Source organism: Toxorhynchites rutilus, chromosome 1 (genome assembly GCF_029784135.1).
Source record: "Toxorhynchites rutilus septentrionalis strain SRP chromosome 1, ASM2978413v1, whole genome shotgun sequence".
In the NCBI taxonomy this organism is placed as follows: domain Eukaryota; kingdom Metazoa; phylum Arthropoda; class Insecta; order Diptera; family Culicidae; genus Toxorhynchites; species Toxorhynchites rutilus.
In genome coordinates this window covers 45,341,171-45,358,974 of record NC_073744.1, presented here as the reverse complement: position 1 = coordinate 45,358,974, position 17,804 = coordinate 45,341,171, and the positions used below count along the sequence as shown (strand labels likewise).

Genomic DNA, 17,804 nt, shown 5'->3' with positions numbered 1-17,804 from the left:
TTAGCCACCCCTGTCGTATATGAATAATTATTCTGCTTGTGATCGTGACACAATTAATTATAACTTTGGCGTCTTCTATCAAACGTCACGGACTGCATTGATCAAGCAGGCATTTTAAATTGTTCCTGACTTGATCAAATTCGACGATGATGATATTGATTCAGTAGCTGGACAACAGGAGGAAAAAAATCCACTGGACGATGCGAGACCTGCAGTTGAGCATCAAGAAAAAACTTGAACGACAATTGCAACAATCAAAGGTATCAACGTCCAGCCCAAGCTCAATGTCTATAAACGGATTGATGAAAACCCTCGGACAAGAGTTATCGTACAGAGGCCATCAAAGGCAAATACATGACAATGGTATTCGGTACTCTTCGTATTGTATGCCCAACATAATGAGATCCAATTTAAATTAGAAGACGACAGAATTAACATTCTCTGTGTCCTTAAGTATTACTTTAACCAACAAAAACTTGCAAAATGTTTTTTTGTAAATTAGTCATTCTAAATAAAAGCCGTTTCTTCAACAAAATTGGGGAATTGATGGGGAAGACGTGAGCCCGGAAGCTGTACACCGAAATTCTGACGAAGCCGCATTGCCTGGTAATGGACGACGAAACCTACGTCAAAGCGGACTTTCGTCAGCTGCCGGGCCTGTTGTTCTTCTCCGCAGAGGACAAATTCAGCGTTCCGGAGGAGATTCGCAAGCAGAAACTATCCAAGTTTGCCAAAAAGTACATGGTGTGGCAAGCGATCTGCTCTTGCGGAAAGCGGATCGCCCCCTTCGTGATGACCGGCACGATAAACGGGCAGGTTTACCTTAAGGAGTGCCTACAGAAGCGCTTACTACCACTATTGAAGCAGCACGAGGGCCCGACCATCTTCTGGCCGGATCTCGCTTCGTGCCACTATTCAAAGGACGTGTTGGAGTGGTACGAAGCCAACGGGGTCACCTTCGTGCCAAAGGAAATGAACCCGCCCAACGCGCCGGAGCTTCGCCCAATAGAGAAATATTGGGCGATTATGAAGCAGGCCCTCCGGAAGAACCCAAAAGTTGTCAAATCGGAGGCGGACTTCAAGAGAAAATGGATTTCTGTTCAAAAAAAACTAAACCTGACGTTGTACAGAACCTTATAGACGGGGTAAAGAGGATGGTGCGAGCAAAAGGGCTTGGGCTCGAAGTATGAATAAAAAGAAAATGCCAAAAGTTGTTTAATAGTTTTTATTTTACTGTCTAAAATTTTCAAAAGGATCGGTCTACTGGGCGAATTTCTACAGCGTTTTTTCCGTGATGCAATTTGATGTGACACACCCTTTAATAGGATTTTCGATAAGTCCTCTCTAGGGCATATTTTTGAATGCCTAAACTACATAAATATGAAAAAAATTAAAATTGATTTTTTTCAAATTTCCAGACTAGAATACTGTCTTAAGTTTAAAGCAAAATGATGAAGAGTTTATTCTGGTGTAGAGGCACGAATTTCAGACGTTTTTTCGAGCTCTGAAAAAAATAAAACAATGATTATTTTTACTGTCCATTATATCATTATTTGTTTATCTATCTTTTAGCAACAAAGCAAAAATTGAACGGAAAAAAATATTCATAATTAGAATAGTTATAAGCTGATGAAGTGAGGGAACTCAAAAAAAGCTGTGCCATGGTGTACACGATTCCAGTCCTTCTGGTCATTTGAAACAAACAATCGACCAGATTCTGATTCAGTAAAAAAGAACCTCGAACAAGCAAAAAACATGTTTTTTGACAAAATGGCGGCCGTTTGAAAAAAAGCGGTTTAAAACGTTTTTTTTCACGTTTCCACATTTTTTTAAAATACAGGTCGGACTCGATAATATATGATTCGATTACATGTTTACATCGATATTGCAGCGAAATTAAGAAAGATAGAAGTTTGGTGTCAAAGAACAAATTGTAGAGTGGTTTGAGAGCTTTCATTTTATTGATGGAAACAATCTAGTTTAGTATGAATTTCCAACTCCTGAACATATAATTTTACCACGATGATGTATTTGGAAAAGTTGTTGAAAATTATAAGCAAATTCATAAAATTTAATGAACATGGCTGTATAACTCGACAAACATATTAAAAGAGTCTATTTACTATAAAAAAGACAATAAATTAGAAATATTTTTTTAAATATCTCGAGAATGGCTGCATTTAGTAGAAGATTGATTTTGTTTTGAATCTTTTTTGTTTTAAATCACATCAGGATTCACAATTTGTGCCTAAAAATGACTGTTAACATACAAAAATTCAAAGTTTCGAAAATTCATAAAAATTCGATACTCCACAAAGTTAATCAAAAATAGTTTTACCATCTTGGACAATTTTTTTTTTAATTTTCTTCATAACTTCTATTTCATATGAAAAATTTTCAAAAAAATGTTGTATCTTAGATATTGCAAATTAAAGTTTTTTTTTTGTAAATAAAAAAAGAGTACTAATTTTTTTCAGTGTATATTTTGTCACATTTTAAAATCAGTACTCTATAACTCTTTCTAAGACATTATTTCGGTACGACTCGTACGACTCATATTTTCTGAGATATAAATTATCAAAGATTTCTCTTCTATTATTTTCAATACACGAAAAATATATGCATAAAAAACGAATACAAGAAAAATTTTTTTGACTCGATTATATACAGGATTCGATTATATATAGTGAAAAGAAATCGGAGACTGTATATAATCGAATTAAAAAAATATATTTTTGGTTCATGCGATAGAGGGGTGCATACAGATTGTATTCATACAAATTCGACTTGAATCGGTTCAGTAGAACTTGAGATATCGGATACGCCAGTTTGAAAAAAAACTAGTTTCGAAAAAAAACGCGTTCAAAGTTTTAAATTAAGGCTATACTAGATTAGAACCGCGTCACTAAAATGGCCATAACTCGGTAAATAATGAGTTTTTCACAAAGGCTTTTCTAGGGTTTACTCTTGAATGTCTAAACTTCAGAAATACGATGAAAAAAAAATTTGAAATTCAAATTTCTAAACTACAATACTGCCTTAAAATATGGTGGCAGTGAAATTAATTTTACTGATTTTCACGTCACATACTTACACTCGTTTTGTTCAAAATCAACTTCGGAAAGGCCAATAACAGCTCAATCGAGCGCATAGAGTCCTATAATGATCCTTATTTGTATCTCGAAATGAAAATCACCATTCTACTTGCTTTAACTGATAGTTGAGAATATAAGTATAAGACAGATATATGAAATAATAAAAATACTCAATTTTGAGATGCATATTTTGAATTATGATTCGTACAAGTTATTCATAGAAACGACAACACCTCTAGAAAACACCGAGTATAATTATTTGCATAAGCATAGAGCAACCTAGAAAGTGAAATGAATGGTGGCTTTTCGTGAGCGAGTGCTAAATTTGCTACATTTTGTTTCAATAATCGATACTAATCCTCTACAAAAATCACATAAATCATATAAGTCGTCATAAGATAGTGAGAATCATAGTTTTAATTAGGAAAGTTTTAATTAGCTAAGTATGATTTTTCAGAAAAAGAATAAATACAAGTAATCTAAAAAATATAACAGACAGACACAAAGTGAATCCTCGGGCGAGCGAAAGATCACACAACTAACAGCTGTTCTCTCAATCGCATGTTTGAGGAAGATAAGATTGGATGCAGACCGAGAAAGAGAGAAAGTCGTGGTAAATGAGAAGGAAGCGAAACGAATGAAAAGTCGCGAATTAAATCATCATTTCATAATGACATTCGACCCTAGGAGAGGTGATGTGAAAAAACTCTCGGATCGGGTCGAACCATAACCGTCTGTTTGACTTGTTCTCGCTCTCGTTGGAACCAGCTGATTTCAATTGGAAGCATTCAGAGACATCCGAACGAATCCGTGATTGGCAGACTATGTTATAAAATCATAAAGTATTCCTCTGGCGGACAGTTCGATTGCGCGGGCACGGGGGGTAGTGAATGGAATATCATTATACGGATTGATGCAATTCGAATCGCTGAATTATATTCGCGGCATTCAATTACTGCATGGTAATCAAGTGGACCTTATAAATGGTCCATGTGGAAGAGATAAATTGACCATAAGCACACATTGCACATTGCCCATATGATACTGTAGCGAGAATTACTGGAGGCATCACAAAACAATTGATGTCCAGGTGTTCATATTCAATGTCTCGTGTACGTTCAGACATATGTGTTTTTAAAAATCACACACATCCATTTATTCATTTATTCACAGGAAGAAAAAAAAATCTTTCGAAGGCTAGCGGAATCAACGAGTCGGATACACACGCGTGTAAGGGTTATGCTCTCCACGTTTTGTAATTTCCATTTTCTATGGCACGTGTCTTATCAATATTTAATTACAAATCATGTTTTACATTATTGAAGAAACTGCTTTGGAATAAACCAAATTGAACATAAAAGAGTCTGCAGGCTAAAAAAAACCAATCAGTATCAAGCGCAAAATCAGAAGATTGTCAAGCCCTTCGATAGTATACGGGGTCTGTTCAAAGAGTATCGCGACTTTCGAATTTACTTGGGTTACGTATATTCGGATCTTGTTTTTTTGTGGCATTATGTTGGTATTGTCTCTCACTTATGTTGACAAGTACGGCTATTTCGAATGTGCAGTTAATTTCTGACAACTGCTTTTCTTACACGTGTTTTGGTTCATCTTCGATTTTTGGCTATTGCCTATCTCTAGAGAAATCCCTTCGTAGTGCTAAAGCAAAATCAGTTATGGCTATGGAAATGCTTAATTGAATGGGATAGGGTGGACCACTGAAAAGTATCAAAAGTATTAAAAGTATCACGGATTACGTACAGTGACTCAAACCCGTAATCGTACTCCATCATGCAGATCTCTTTTCCCTTCCTTTGAAAATCGAAAACAAGCTTTCGGAACATTCTTTTTAGATAAAGTCATAGTGTCATATGATAGTTAAAAGTTGCTATCTGTTTTCAGAATAATGATTTTTATTTCTCTACAAATAGCGAATGTATGTGCTAATGTATGAAAATCGACTCGAACTCATATTCGTACGCTGGTTGAAATCTCAACTCGATATCGAAAGCGTTGGAGAATTTACGAATTCCTTCAATAGTGTGGTATCTCTTTTTCATTGCAACTATCTTTAGCTGTCTTTAGCCTTATCTACGAGTTTTTTGGTGTATTCGGAAGGAATTATCAATTTGTTCATTAAGTGGTTTTTAAAACCGTTATTAGAAATTTAATAGTTTCTAAATTTCCTGCACAGATAACTTCCTCAGTTTTTTACTGGGATTGATGTCGGAAGATTGTGGAGGAATATCAATAACTTTTGAGCAATTGTAATGTTACCATGTACGAAACTTTATATTTCTTGAGCTCTGGGTCGTTGTCTTGGCAAAACTTGAATCCTCGATACCATTACATTTTGTTGAAACTTTGCTTCATATTTTCCTTCAGGATGTTCAGGTAAACATACTGATCCAATACATCCAATACTAACGTTCCTTTCAGATTTTCTTTACGTTTATTTCGTACATGGTTACATTACAATTGCTTGAAGGTTATGGATATTGATATTAAAACTTGGGAAGTTATCTGTGCAGGAAATTTAGAAATCATTCAATTTCTAGAAGTAACGATTTTTAAAACCACTTGATAAATATTCCTTCCGAATATACTAAAAAACTAACAGATAAGGCCAAAGACAGCTAAAGATAGTTGCAATGAACAAGGGATACCATACTAATGATGGAATTCGACAGTTGTCCAACGCCTTCGAAATCGAGTAGAGATTTCAACCAGCGTACGCCAGCGGAGGCGATCTGGCGTCGTGGTAACATCCATACCTCTCACGCAGAGATCACGAGTTCAATTCTCACTCCCGACATTCTTTCAAAAAAATGGAAAAAATGAAAGTAAAAGTGACGAACCAGCCGAAATGTGTTGAAAGTCACTATAATAAAGAAAAAAAAACCAGCGTACGAATATGAGTTTGAGTCAATGTTCATACATTAGCACATACATTTGCCATTTGTAGAGAAAGAAAAACCATTATTCTTAAAACAGATAGAAAACCTTTTAACTCTCATATGACACTATGACTTTATCTAAATAGAATGTTCCGAAAGATTGTTTTCGACTTTCAAAAGAAGGGAAAAGAGATCTGCATGGTGGAGTACGATTACGGACACTCAGATATCTTTTGTATTTTTGTTGCGTTGTTATTTGCACTGCTTTGTTATTTTTTACTGCTACGAAAATGCGTATTTGGGATTTGCGGTATTTACGTATGAGCGTCACCAGAGCGTCATTCATATTTCAAACCAAAAATTACCGGGCAAACGTTATGCACCAGGCAAATGTATTACGTCCGACGCTCGCTAACACTCGGTCGGACCAAACTGAAGGATCGATCCCCTATGTTTCAACCTAACCGGGCAACGAGTGCCAGCGCGAACTATAAAATCTATTGAATTTCGGCTCCGTTGACGCTAATACGTAAGTACCAATTTTTGACGTAGAACTACGTCTTTCAGGAAGGGTGCCAAATCAGAAAACAGGTCACGTTTTTGTGAAATAAAGTTAACGTTAATAACTATTTTCACAGCAAAAAAATTCTGATACTTCGCACACCAATGGAATCGGAAATTCTCTAAGATTTGTTTGATATACTATACAGTACAACAGTTTGAATTAATGAAATCTGGAGACTCATTTTCCCATACATTTGTTCTGCCAATTTGTGTGCACTCCCGAACAGAGCTGTCAATAACGAGCAACTGATACATTCGTTTGTGCCCGTTTTCAACATATTCGGTTTAAATAAGCCATCCGCGATGTTCATTCTTTGTGTGGACACCGACTCGACAACATCGTTGCTGGACGAGCTGACGGGTGGAGGAGAAGTATGGAGTATGGAATAGTTTTTTGACGTAGAACTACGTCTTTCATTAAGGGTGCCAAATCAGAAAACAGGTCACGTTTTTTTGAAATAAAGTTAACGTTAATAACTATTTTTGCCGCGAACGGATTTTGGCGATTCACATACTAAACGAATCGGAAATTCCGTAAGATTTGTTTAATATGCCATACATTAGAATCCCCTGATTTGTAAATGGTTAAAATTCATGAAAACTTGAGGCGTTTCCATTTTCCCATACATTTGTTCTGTCCATTTGTGTGCTTTCCCGAACAGACCTGTCAATAACGAGCAACTTATCGACGACCAACGGAGGGGAAATCGTAGGATTCAAAGTCCCCATGAACAAAGGAAAAGTAGAAGAATGAAGGAGAATACTTGCCTAGAGTATAAACAGTGGATCTCGCTGAGGCAAACTTTCATTCGGCATCGAACTGTTGAGCAATCCAGTTCACTTTGCTTTCGCTGCGCTTCGATCTAAGATTGGACCCCACCAGTGGTAATCCATCTTGGATATCGTCGTTTGGTTTTTCTGTTCGTTTTTCGCGTTATTCGTATCGTGTTTTTCTTTCCGCGTCATAAATTGGACGCTTCGCGTAGTGTATGATGAGCAAGAGAAGAGGGAGGCAGGCTCGAGCCCTGCAAAAAACGAACGCATTGCCAGGGGCAATAATATTTCGAGGCAAGCGTCATCCAATGATGCACGCGATGTTGGTGCAGTGAAAAGCGCTCGCACTGAACCGAGCCTTCGCGAGTGTGACACCGCATCGCACAACAGCGAAGTAGGCGATTTCGGCGCGTCGGTCGAAAATGTAAACGCCGTTACCCAGGCAGCAACCAAAATCAAGCTCCCCCCGCTGGTGGTGAAGGCGGTCGCTCTTAACAAACTCATCAGCGAATTCGCATCGATGGGTGTTACAGCAGAGTACAAGCTGTGTGGCATCATTCAGCATTTTTCCAAGCAGTTAACATTGTTTGTTTTCCGTCATCATAAGGGCTTCGTTGGTGCCTTTGAGAATGCATCAATGCATTAAACTGACGTTGCATTAGCGCTATGAAGCATTGCTACTGTTTTCGAGGTTGTTATTAACAAAAAGAGTTTATTTCGCTTGTTTAGTCACCGAGAAAGTAAATGTCGTTCTGGAATTTTGTATGTGGTTTCGCTTGCCAGTAGCAAAACTTCCTCCACTAAGGGTGATAGCTGCGCTTCTCTCGAGCATGAGAAAGAAATACAACTTTTTTTCGAGGTCAGTAATATTAACAGAAGCGTTTCTTTTGAGAATAGCGCAAAATGATGAGAAGTGTTTTATATTCCTAGTAGTTTCAAGCCACCAATGTATGGCTCTGTATGCATGCTATGGCGAACGCTTGTTTGGCGCTTGGTTTACGTTGTACGAACGATGCCTAGAGGTGCGATTCCTTCAAGGAAATACTAAACAACATGTAGCATGATATTTGATACTTGCAAGTGTTGTCATTGTTGTTGTTTTCATGCGGTGCCAAAGATATATTGATGTAGTTATGAGATGTGGAATAATGGTGCTGGTGCAACATGTATATAATCGACTCTAGCCGAGTCTATGTCAATTGCGAAGGCCAAAAAAAAAGAAAAGCGTTCGAGGTAAATTCTCATTGGATTGACATGAAATAAATTGCGACTTACGATCAGCTAGTGTATTGTTTTGCGAGGGCAAGAATGAATCATCAATCAATCATCGTCAACAAATTCTACAATGAGAAAACCATTTCAGAGATTATTCTACTAAGCAGTTGTTTCTAAAATTTCACAGCATTATAGAATAATATCCGAAGGTATAAATAAGCGACTTATATAGAATAACAGCGAAGTTCTACGTCAACAATGCGGTCGTATCTTAGACACAACCTCCTATATTTTTTTCCACAAGGGCCCTTCTCAGGGATAGAGACGGAAACCAAAAATAGAATAGAATGAAAACACAGATGCGAATTTTTTTAGAAAATTTAGGAAAATTCATAACTTTATTTAAAAACATTTAAAAAAAATTCAATGCCAAATCTTGCGAACAAAACATATAACCGGTCATTTTGACCGGTTGATGGTTCTATTGTTAAGTAGAGGGTTCAGATCCTGAGCAGGCCGGTTCAAACAAACTCTAATATACTACTTGTGGACATTGATCGCACAAACAGCATATGCAAACAACAAACATTATGGAAGTGTTAAAGAGCTTCAAAATTACTGTAGGCCAAAATCTTGAAACACGCAGGATTAAAATTTCGACATAAAACACTGCTAACGATTCCGTCAGGATTTCTCAGAACATTTGCAGTACAAAACATTTTCACGTCATGCTAGAATAGATCATAATTTGACTCAATAACAGGATATAATGTACCACTAATCAGTCCACAGTAATTCTTGTTGATAATTCTACGATTCGATGATTAACGACAATTATTTGCTAATGTTTACAGAATATAACACCTACCACTTCTTGCATCCAGCTATCCATAGTTCTGTCGCGTTTTCACGCGAATATATTTACCACCGTATTAGCGCTCGCTGTTTTGGTTCTGGAATTCCCGCACAGCTATTGAAACACCAGTTTCAAACTACGTAACACCGACAAAACATACCACCACAAAATGTATAGAAACGGCACGGCGGTAAAATACAATTATTTCGATCTTCTTCGCTACAAATTCTCCTCCAGTCACGGTTTCCCCAACTTCGCGCCACTAGAAAACACTACTGCTTGAGAGATTCATTTTTATAATTTCTCGATGAAGGAAAACACAAAAGAAGCTGGTTATTTCCATCAGACAGAAGGAAAAACATAGCAAAAGCCAGCCGAAAATTCACTTTTATTTCTGCTATTTCCGAGTAAGCAACAAATGGTGAGGTAAATAAGCAAAGAAGACTGGAAGAGGAAACACGAAATTGTTATTAAATTTTACGGCCTCTTGCCGCCGCTCGTGTCTAGTTGTGCTGTTTTTGTTCGTATTTGAACAGTTGTTTCTCAACTAATCCCGAATACACCGTGTATTTTCTGTACTGTTTACTTGTGTGTAATGTGTTTCCAGTTCCATCAGCCGGTCACAGATGTATTTCGTCCTTATGTTCACTCAAACTGTCCGTATTTATTCCGCTTTGAAAGTAAATTAGGCAAGTATTCATGCGGCAGTTGTATCTATCACAATTTAAGTTAATTGTCCATTCTAACTATTGTACACTTTCGTCTCTACATGCACCAAACATAACTGCATAGAACAAGCAGCCCACGAAGCTTATTCTCGCACGCGTTGTAACGATGAGATAAGTCAGATCTGAATCGAGCGACATGAAGTCTCGTACTGAAACAGATGCGATTCGCGAATTTATTTTTCATATATTCTCGCTCTTCTCGACTGGATCCCGCTTTGGGGAGCCGTAGTCGATCCTACAGTAATTTCAGATGGTTTAACGTTGGCCGGTCATCGAGTGATGATGACGATGATGATAATGACGATTCTCGTACTCAAGCATAAAAGCTAAGAGCTGTAGCTCAAGTGTGTATACATATGGAATTGCTGCTGCTGCTGCTGCTGATGGCGCTTCTGAATGGCGAGCCGACAAATAAAAACATTGCGAGTTGTTTTCGATGATCGTGACGGCGTGGCTGACTGATACGCTGATTGGCCCGACTAAAAAAAAGTAAGTCTACACTTTGCGAACACATACACAGACGTATGGCCAGACGCATGCTTAACACTAGAAGCTAAGAATTCATGAAATGTAGAGTTATTTTTTTCAGAAAACTCCCGGCTAACTGCTGATGTGGGTTCGCATAATCCGGTTGGTTTGCATGAATCATCAGCCGATGGCAGTCATTATACAGAAGTGGAGATAAAATATTCTAACATTGAGACTTTTTATTGGAGTAATTCGAAGAAGAATATGTTTTCGTGTGTCCTAAATGAAGGTATATAAAATATGTCATATATGACGAATTTTATGACAACTCGACTGGCCATTGACAGTATCATCTCAGATTGCAGTGAACCGTTGGGGAAGTAAAGACATTGGACATTCAAGCAATTTTGCATACTTGAAATATTCGAGAAAAAAAGTCTATTTTTTTGAAAAAAAAAACCAAAAAGTTTTCTCATTTTTTACAAAATTTAACAAGCTCAAAAACCTACAAAATTTTGATCATAGAGGAAAATAGGGAATTATTAAAATTTTCATTAGAAATTAAAAAATAAAAATTCATTTCTCTCAAAAACTTTTTCTTAATTCTCAAAAAAATTATTTGAATAACCCATACACTTTTACTGGGAAAACGTTTTTCTAACAACAAATTTTTCATGTTTTCTTCGAAAAAATTGCTGTTGCTGTCGTTCCCAGTACCGACACTCTCTAAACGAAAAGTTCACTGTCAGTCCGATAAGATCGTCACAAAAAAGACGAAAAACTGTTGCTGTCAATCACTGGGGACCGACGCGGGGCTCAGTATATTAAACTATTCTCCTGTAAGGTATATACAGGGTAACTTCGATATAACGAACATTCTACTTTCAAAATTGTACGTTGTATCGAATTATACGTTATATCAAATCATAATAAAGAACTCACAAACGTAGCCAATAATACATTATTGCGTTGCTGTTTCAGTAAAGTTGATGAATAAATTCAATTAAAAGACGAAGCCAGACTTTTTCATGATGTTTCCCTTCGTACTATTGATTAAACTTACAAAACCAGCTGTATTTCGGGATTGATGAAAGCTACAAAACATGTTTCAGCATCACAATACAAATAATTCATTATTCTTTCAGAAAAAAATATTCGAAAAATTTTTCCTTTACACATTGGAAATGTGTACGTTATATCGAGGTAAAATGTACGTTATATCGAGGGTACGTTATAACGAGGGTACGTTATATCGAAATTTCCCTGTACACCTATACTAGGGTGCCGATGAAAATGGTCATCTCGAATTTCGGAAAGTTACCTCATAATAAATGTTCACCACCTCGGAAAAAAACACCCTATGCAGAATATCAACTCATTCGGATTCAAGGGAGATTGGCGCAAAGCGTCTTACAATTGCATGAAACGTCGAGATCTAGTGTCATCTCGAAAACTTTTTTTTGTCAAAAATCGACACTCTGGGACTTTTTTCGGACTACGAGACGAAACATATGGTTTTGGGTGCCAATAAAAATAGTTATGGGTGCCAATAAAAATAGTTATCTCGAGAAAACACTCGGAACTTGCTGCGAAATTTTGACTCGCATGATAATATGCCCTATGCAAAACATTAGCCCTCTCGAACTTCGTTTATTAGTATCGCAGACGTTGAAATTTGAGTTTTTTTGAAAACCGAAAAATCACCGGAAATTGACCGGAGTTTGAAAAAAAAATCGGTGCCTTATCTTGAAATTGCATGACGCGTCGAGATTTACAGTTATCTAAAAAAATTTTTTTGTCAAAAATCAACTTTTCAGACGGGAAAACAACCAAGCACAAAAAAAAATTTTTTTTATATTTTTTTTCGTAATAACAGTAAATATCAATGCAATTTTAAGACATTTCGCATCAACAAAATTTTTGAAAACCTCAATTTCCGGTGAATTCATAACTTTTGAAATACTGGACCGATTCTGATGATCAACATATAAAATTGAAGACAATGAACTTTTTTGATATACAGGACCTGCAGGAAAATTGAATTTTGTTTTCATAATTATTGATTGTAGTTGTTTTTATAGTTTACATGGTCTCGGGACCAAGAGTGCTATATATTTTTATATTTTTTCTTGAAAGCTGAGGATTTTTTACATAACATATCCAAAAATCAGAGAGCGTTATTTTTTGTTCTTGAGTTATGATTTTTTTAAATTAACCGACGGTACGAAAAATCAAAGAACAAAAAATAATGCCTCTCTGATTTTTCTGATATGTTAGGTAAAAAATGCTCAGCTTTCAATAAAAATATAAAAATATATAGCGCCCTTGGTCCCGAGACAATGTAAACCATAAAAAAACAAATACAATCAATAATTATGAAAAATTTGATATGTTGATCATCGGAATCGGTCGAGTAGTTCTAAAGTTATGAATTTTTTTAATAAGTCATTTTTCGAAAAAAGGAGAAAAATTTATTTTTCGGAAACTAACGGCACTCTGATTTTTTGATATGTTATTTAAAAAATGCTCAGCTTTAATAAAAAATATAAAAATATATAGCGCCCTTGGTCCCGAGACAATGTAAACCATAAAACACAAATACAATCAATAATTATGAATACAAAATCCGTGTTTCAGCAAGTGTAATATTTTGTTTAAAGAAAACTGGTTCATTGCCTTTAATCGGTCGAGTAGTTCTAAAGTTATGAATTTTTTTAAAAAGTCATTTCTGGAAAAAGTTGATTTTTCGGACCACCCTAAAATGGCAATGGTCACTGAAAAAATAAAAAAAAATACGGGTCTAATGTTTTGTGGTAAAGAACAAAATTACCACTTTGCACGGAAGTCCGAGAACCACTATATCGGTTTGGCATTCCATAATGGCTGTATATAAATAAAAATGGAAGGTAAAATATGTTGCCAAGCGTAAAACCTGAAGAAGAAATGGTCCGATTTGAGCCGTCTTCATTTTGTTGTATTCGTATGTTGATTTCGAATGTATTCCATGTAATGGAGAAACATGTTATTTGCAAGTGAATCAAGAATCATGAGCGAACATTCTGAAATATATATTACAATGATGAGTTTTGGTAGAAGTAATAGGGAAATTACTTGATCAATTAAGGGCGAGTTCTGCGATTGAACCCACGTTCGCCAAATAAAAAAAAACGTTAATGTAAAAAAAATATTTTTAGCGGGACGAAGTTCGCCGGGTCAGCTAGCTATGAATAAAAATAGCATTTTTTACTACGTTACCACGTTATCCGGAACATTGTTTGTATAGAGTTGTAATAACTTTATAGCCAGGTGATGTATATCAACTAATTGGGAGTACAAATAAGTTTCCAGCGTTTTTTTTAAGTTCAGCGTTTTATTATAAAAAGAAGAGAAATCACACATTATTCAAAGTACTGTCCAAGTACTGTCCAGCTACAACCTATTCCCATCTTTCTGGTAGCATACGGATTCCACGCTGAAAGAAGGACTGGTCTTTTGAGGCAATCCAGTCATCGACCCATTTTTTGGTATCATCATAGGAGGAAAATCGCTGCTCAGCCAGGCCATGTGTCATCGACCGTAACAAATGGTAATCAGAGGATGCGATGTCTGGTGAATACGGCGGGTGGGGTAAGATTTCTCAATTGATGTTCTCCAGGTAGTTTTTGACACCAATTGCAACATGGGGCCGAACGTTGTCATGTTGCAGAATTACCTTGTCGTGTCTATCGGCCTATTACGAGCTCTTGTCCTTCAGGGCTCGGCTCAAATGCATAAATTGTTGTCGGTAACGCTCTCCTGTGATAGTTTCATTTGGTTTGAGTAGCTCATAATAAATGACTCCAAGCTGATCCCACCAGATACACAGCATAAGCTTGGAACCATGAATATTCGGTTCTGCGGTTGATGTTGATGGCTGGTCGGACTTAACCCAAGCTTTTTTACGCTAAGGATTGTCGTACCGTATCCACTTTCCGTCACCAGTCACGATTCGGTGCAGGAAATCTTTTCTTTTCTGTCGCTTAAGCAGTTCCCAGGGGAAAAAGCGTCTTTCAATGACTCTCGGCTTCCACTCATATGGGACCCAAATGCCTAGTTTTTGAATCGTTCCGAGTTGCTTTAAACGATGTGAAATTGCTTGTTGTGTTACTCCCAACATTTCTGCAAGTTCATCTTGTGTCTGGCACGGATCTTCATCGAGTAACTTCTCCAATTCCTCCTTGTTTGAAGTAGTATCTGAATCAATTCTCAATAAATGGAAGAATGAATATTTGGGAGGGATTTCGAAAACGAAAGCGTTACGTTGTAGGCACAAGGTTTTAAGCCCCAATACCTCTTTGTCGACTCAACGAAGTCACTTGATTGTCACTTCATACAAAAGATAAAATGTCTACGAGCTATATGCCTTGATGGCAAACTATTGGCAGAGTCGAATGAACTGAAGAAGTCTCTATAAGTCAAGACAGCAACAAATTACTGAAATCGCAAAAATCTATAAATGATTTTAATGCAAGACACGGCTGGCAAAGCAAGATTGTCGTTCGCATTGGGCACAACGTCGGCGATCAACTTATGTGTAGTGAAGGCAAAATATTCAGAAGAAGCACGCAAACTGGTGCAAAATTTATTCTCTGCTTTCTCATGTTTGCCCTGTACATTGCTTGTCACTAACTCTCAAACCCGCGATTTTGGAGCGCCGGCAGGAAATTCTGTTAAAATTCGTTGAAAATGCCACAAGTTTAGAAGATTTTCACTGGAAACGTTCTATTTAGGATCTACTGTGGAAGATTATGCAGTTTTGACGTAGGACTACGTCTTTCATTTCTGTACCGGGGTGTAAGTTCATAGTTTCGAAAACGAGAGAGTGATGCTGGAGTGCAAGGTTTTGCACGATAATACCTCTTTACGGCTGAATGAAGTAGTATAATAATCACTTCATTCGAAAGATAAAATGCTAAAGAGTTATATGATTGTCACTTATTGGTCCAAAAAATCGTTTCAAAAACCTCAATATTGCTTTGAAAACAGGCTATTGAAATCATAATAATCTGACTCATTGATGATGATTGCTTTTGTGGTGATCGGAATGTGTTCCCGAACACGGACGTCAAGTCGAGAGACCTGGAGCAATGTGCTGGAGCAAAGGAGTATCAGTTTTCATTCTGCTTCTGCGTGGGGTGGTCATGAAAACTCCCGTGTATTATTCTCACGAGAACAAAATAGAATTAAGTATCAAACTTCATCAGTTCCTTTTGCAAAACCACGCAATCCCAACGGTTCTTTTCTGGGCCACCAACAAGTTCAAAATAGTTGAATTTCATGTTAATAGCAATTTCATACTCATACTTATACACCCACACTCACACTTTAAGCAATCTTTAGAAATAATTATTTATTCATTCATTGAGAATTGATTCAGATGCAATTTCAAAAAAATGACAACTGGCTCTGTCCTACGCTAGTCCTACGTCTACCTTACGGTTATATCATATATATAACCCACTTCAAATTTTAATTTTTTCCTTTATAAGGCTACATTTTCTTCAGGTCTGCGAACAGAAAATAGTCGCTGGGGCCAGATCTGGAAAATACGGTAGATGCGGATCCAATTCAAAGCCCAATTCATGCAATTTTGCCATCGTTTTCATTGATTTGTGTTTTTTTTCCATTTTTTTTTCTCAATAACAAATGTTGTTTCACTCTCAATGCTGTAACTCACGAATGAATCGACCGATTGCTGTTAAATTTGACACGTATCCATTGAAAGATGGTGCTTTGTGATAGTCAAGTAGTTTTTTGCTAGAGGCGCCATCTAGACGTCAACCTTATGAACTTTTCAGTCGAACTGTTATGTTGCTACCAATTTTTTCAACTATTTCAATTTTTAATTTTTTATCAAAGGTAAATATGTGTACTTCCTCATGTAAGGATTCTCTGAAGTTTGGGTCGATTCTTCGTCTAATTTCCACGGTCTCATAAAGGGTTAAACAATTAACTTAAACGCGCTAAATCGCACGTTTCAATTGGATTTGTGCTTCTCAAATGGTACCGGCTAAAGGACCATCCCGAGTAACAGTGGAATACGATTTTCCCAACATCTCACTGTGTTCTATACTATCATACACCAGACGCAGGAAGTTATAAGAAGTTCCCGGCCATGCTTCCACTGAATTGATTTATGGATCGCACCAAATAATGTATGGGTGTTGTGTGACAAAATATGAGTGTTCTTTTGAATCGGAAACTTATCGAATCATATGTTACGTGCTACCCAGTCTTCACTGGCGAATCCTTGTCTCATCGCAAAACCTCTAACAAGTAGATTATGAACTTAACCCATGCAACGCTATACATGTGCCAACACCCGTTATTTTTCCAAATATTTAATTTACTAACGTAACCCACAGATCTTTATCAACATAGTCTTCATCAAGAGGGCGTTTGTACTCGATGCGATGTGCGCTGATTCATTAAAAGTGATACATAAACAAAAACAAATATTACGATGATCTCTCTACTACGACGTTCGTCGGTAGTTTTGTGCAAATACATCGAGATTATTAAATAATCTTCGATGCAAATCAGAGTAAACGCTAGGAGAAAAAAAAATCCTAAAATGCACTCACATTTATTCAAACGTGACGGTAAGTGCAAACAGCCGATTTTGGAAAGGACTACGACAGCAAAAGGATAACGTCATTCACCGTTTGGCGACGGAAGCAAACGACAATTTCTCACACAATTCAAATCAAGCCGGTTCGTTGCCGATTCAGCAAAGACCTTTACGAGACCTCTGAAGTTGATTTAATAATATGGAAAAATATTTCACTGCCAAATGCTATCACAGCATTCAGGAACCCGGCGCTGATGTACAATTCATTTTTTATTTCATGGCCGTAACTCTGGTACAGTTGAGTGGAAACCACAGAAGCATTCCAGGTGAATTGTAGGCGTAACACTCCAGTTGCTTATTGTTTATTAATTTTGAGTAATATCCAACCCTATAGCAACCAATAACGTATCCTTCAAGAATCAAGATCACTCGTCTAGAGTCGGATGCCATCAACCGAAATCAACATATTCTGCATGCACATATTGAACAGAAATTCGGAGCAACCGTGTTTGAAATGGTTAATCAAATTAACAGGGAACTTATGAAATACTACTCATTCTGCACACGGGGATAATTGTCTCTCAAACTGTGGTGGTA

General features: G+C 36.9%; 1 protein-coding gene across 2 annotated transcripts in view; it reads right to left on the bottom strand.

The window, feature by feature from the left end:
- The window catches only part of LOC129776003 (steroid hormone receptor ERR2), an 83,632-nt gene that overhangs the window by 40,787 nt on the left and 25,041 nt on the right, over positions 1-17,804 (bottom strand). The window contains exon 1 of one of the 2 annotated variants that reach the window (XM_055781362.1): positions 9,414-10,281. The exons of the other annotated variant lie outside the window; for it this stretch is intronic. Within the exon in view, the coding sequence (XP_055637337.1) occupies positions 9,414-9,437 (24 nt within the window). The 5' untranslated portion in view covers positions 9,438-10,281. Of the gene's footprint in view, positions 1-9,413; positions 10,282-17,804 lie in introns of those variants that run through there. 2 annotated transcript variants of the gene reach the window in all.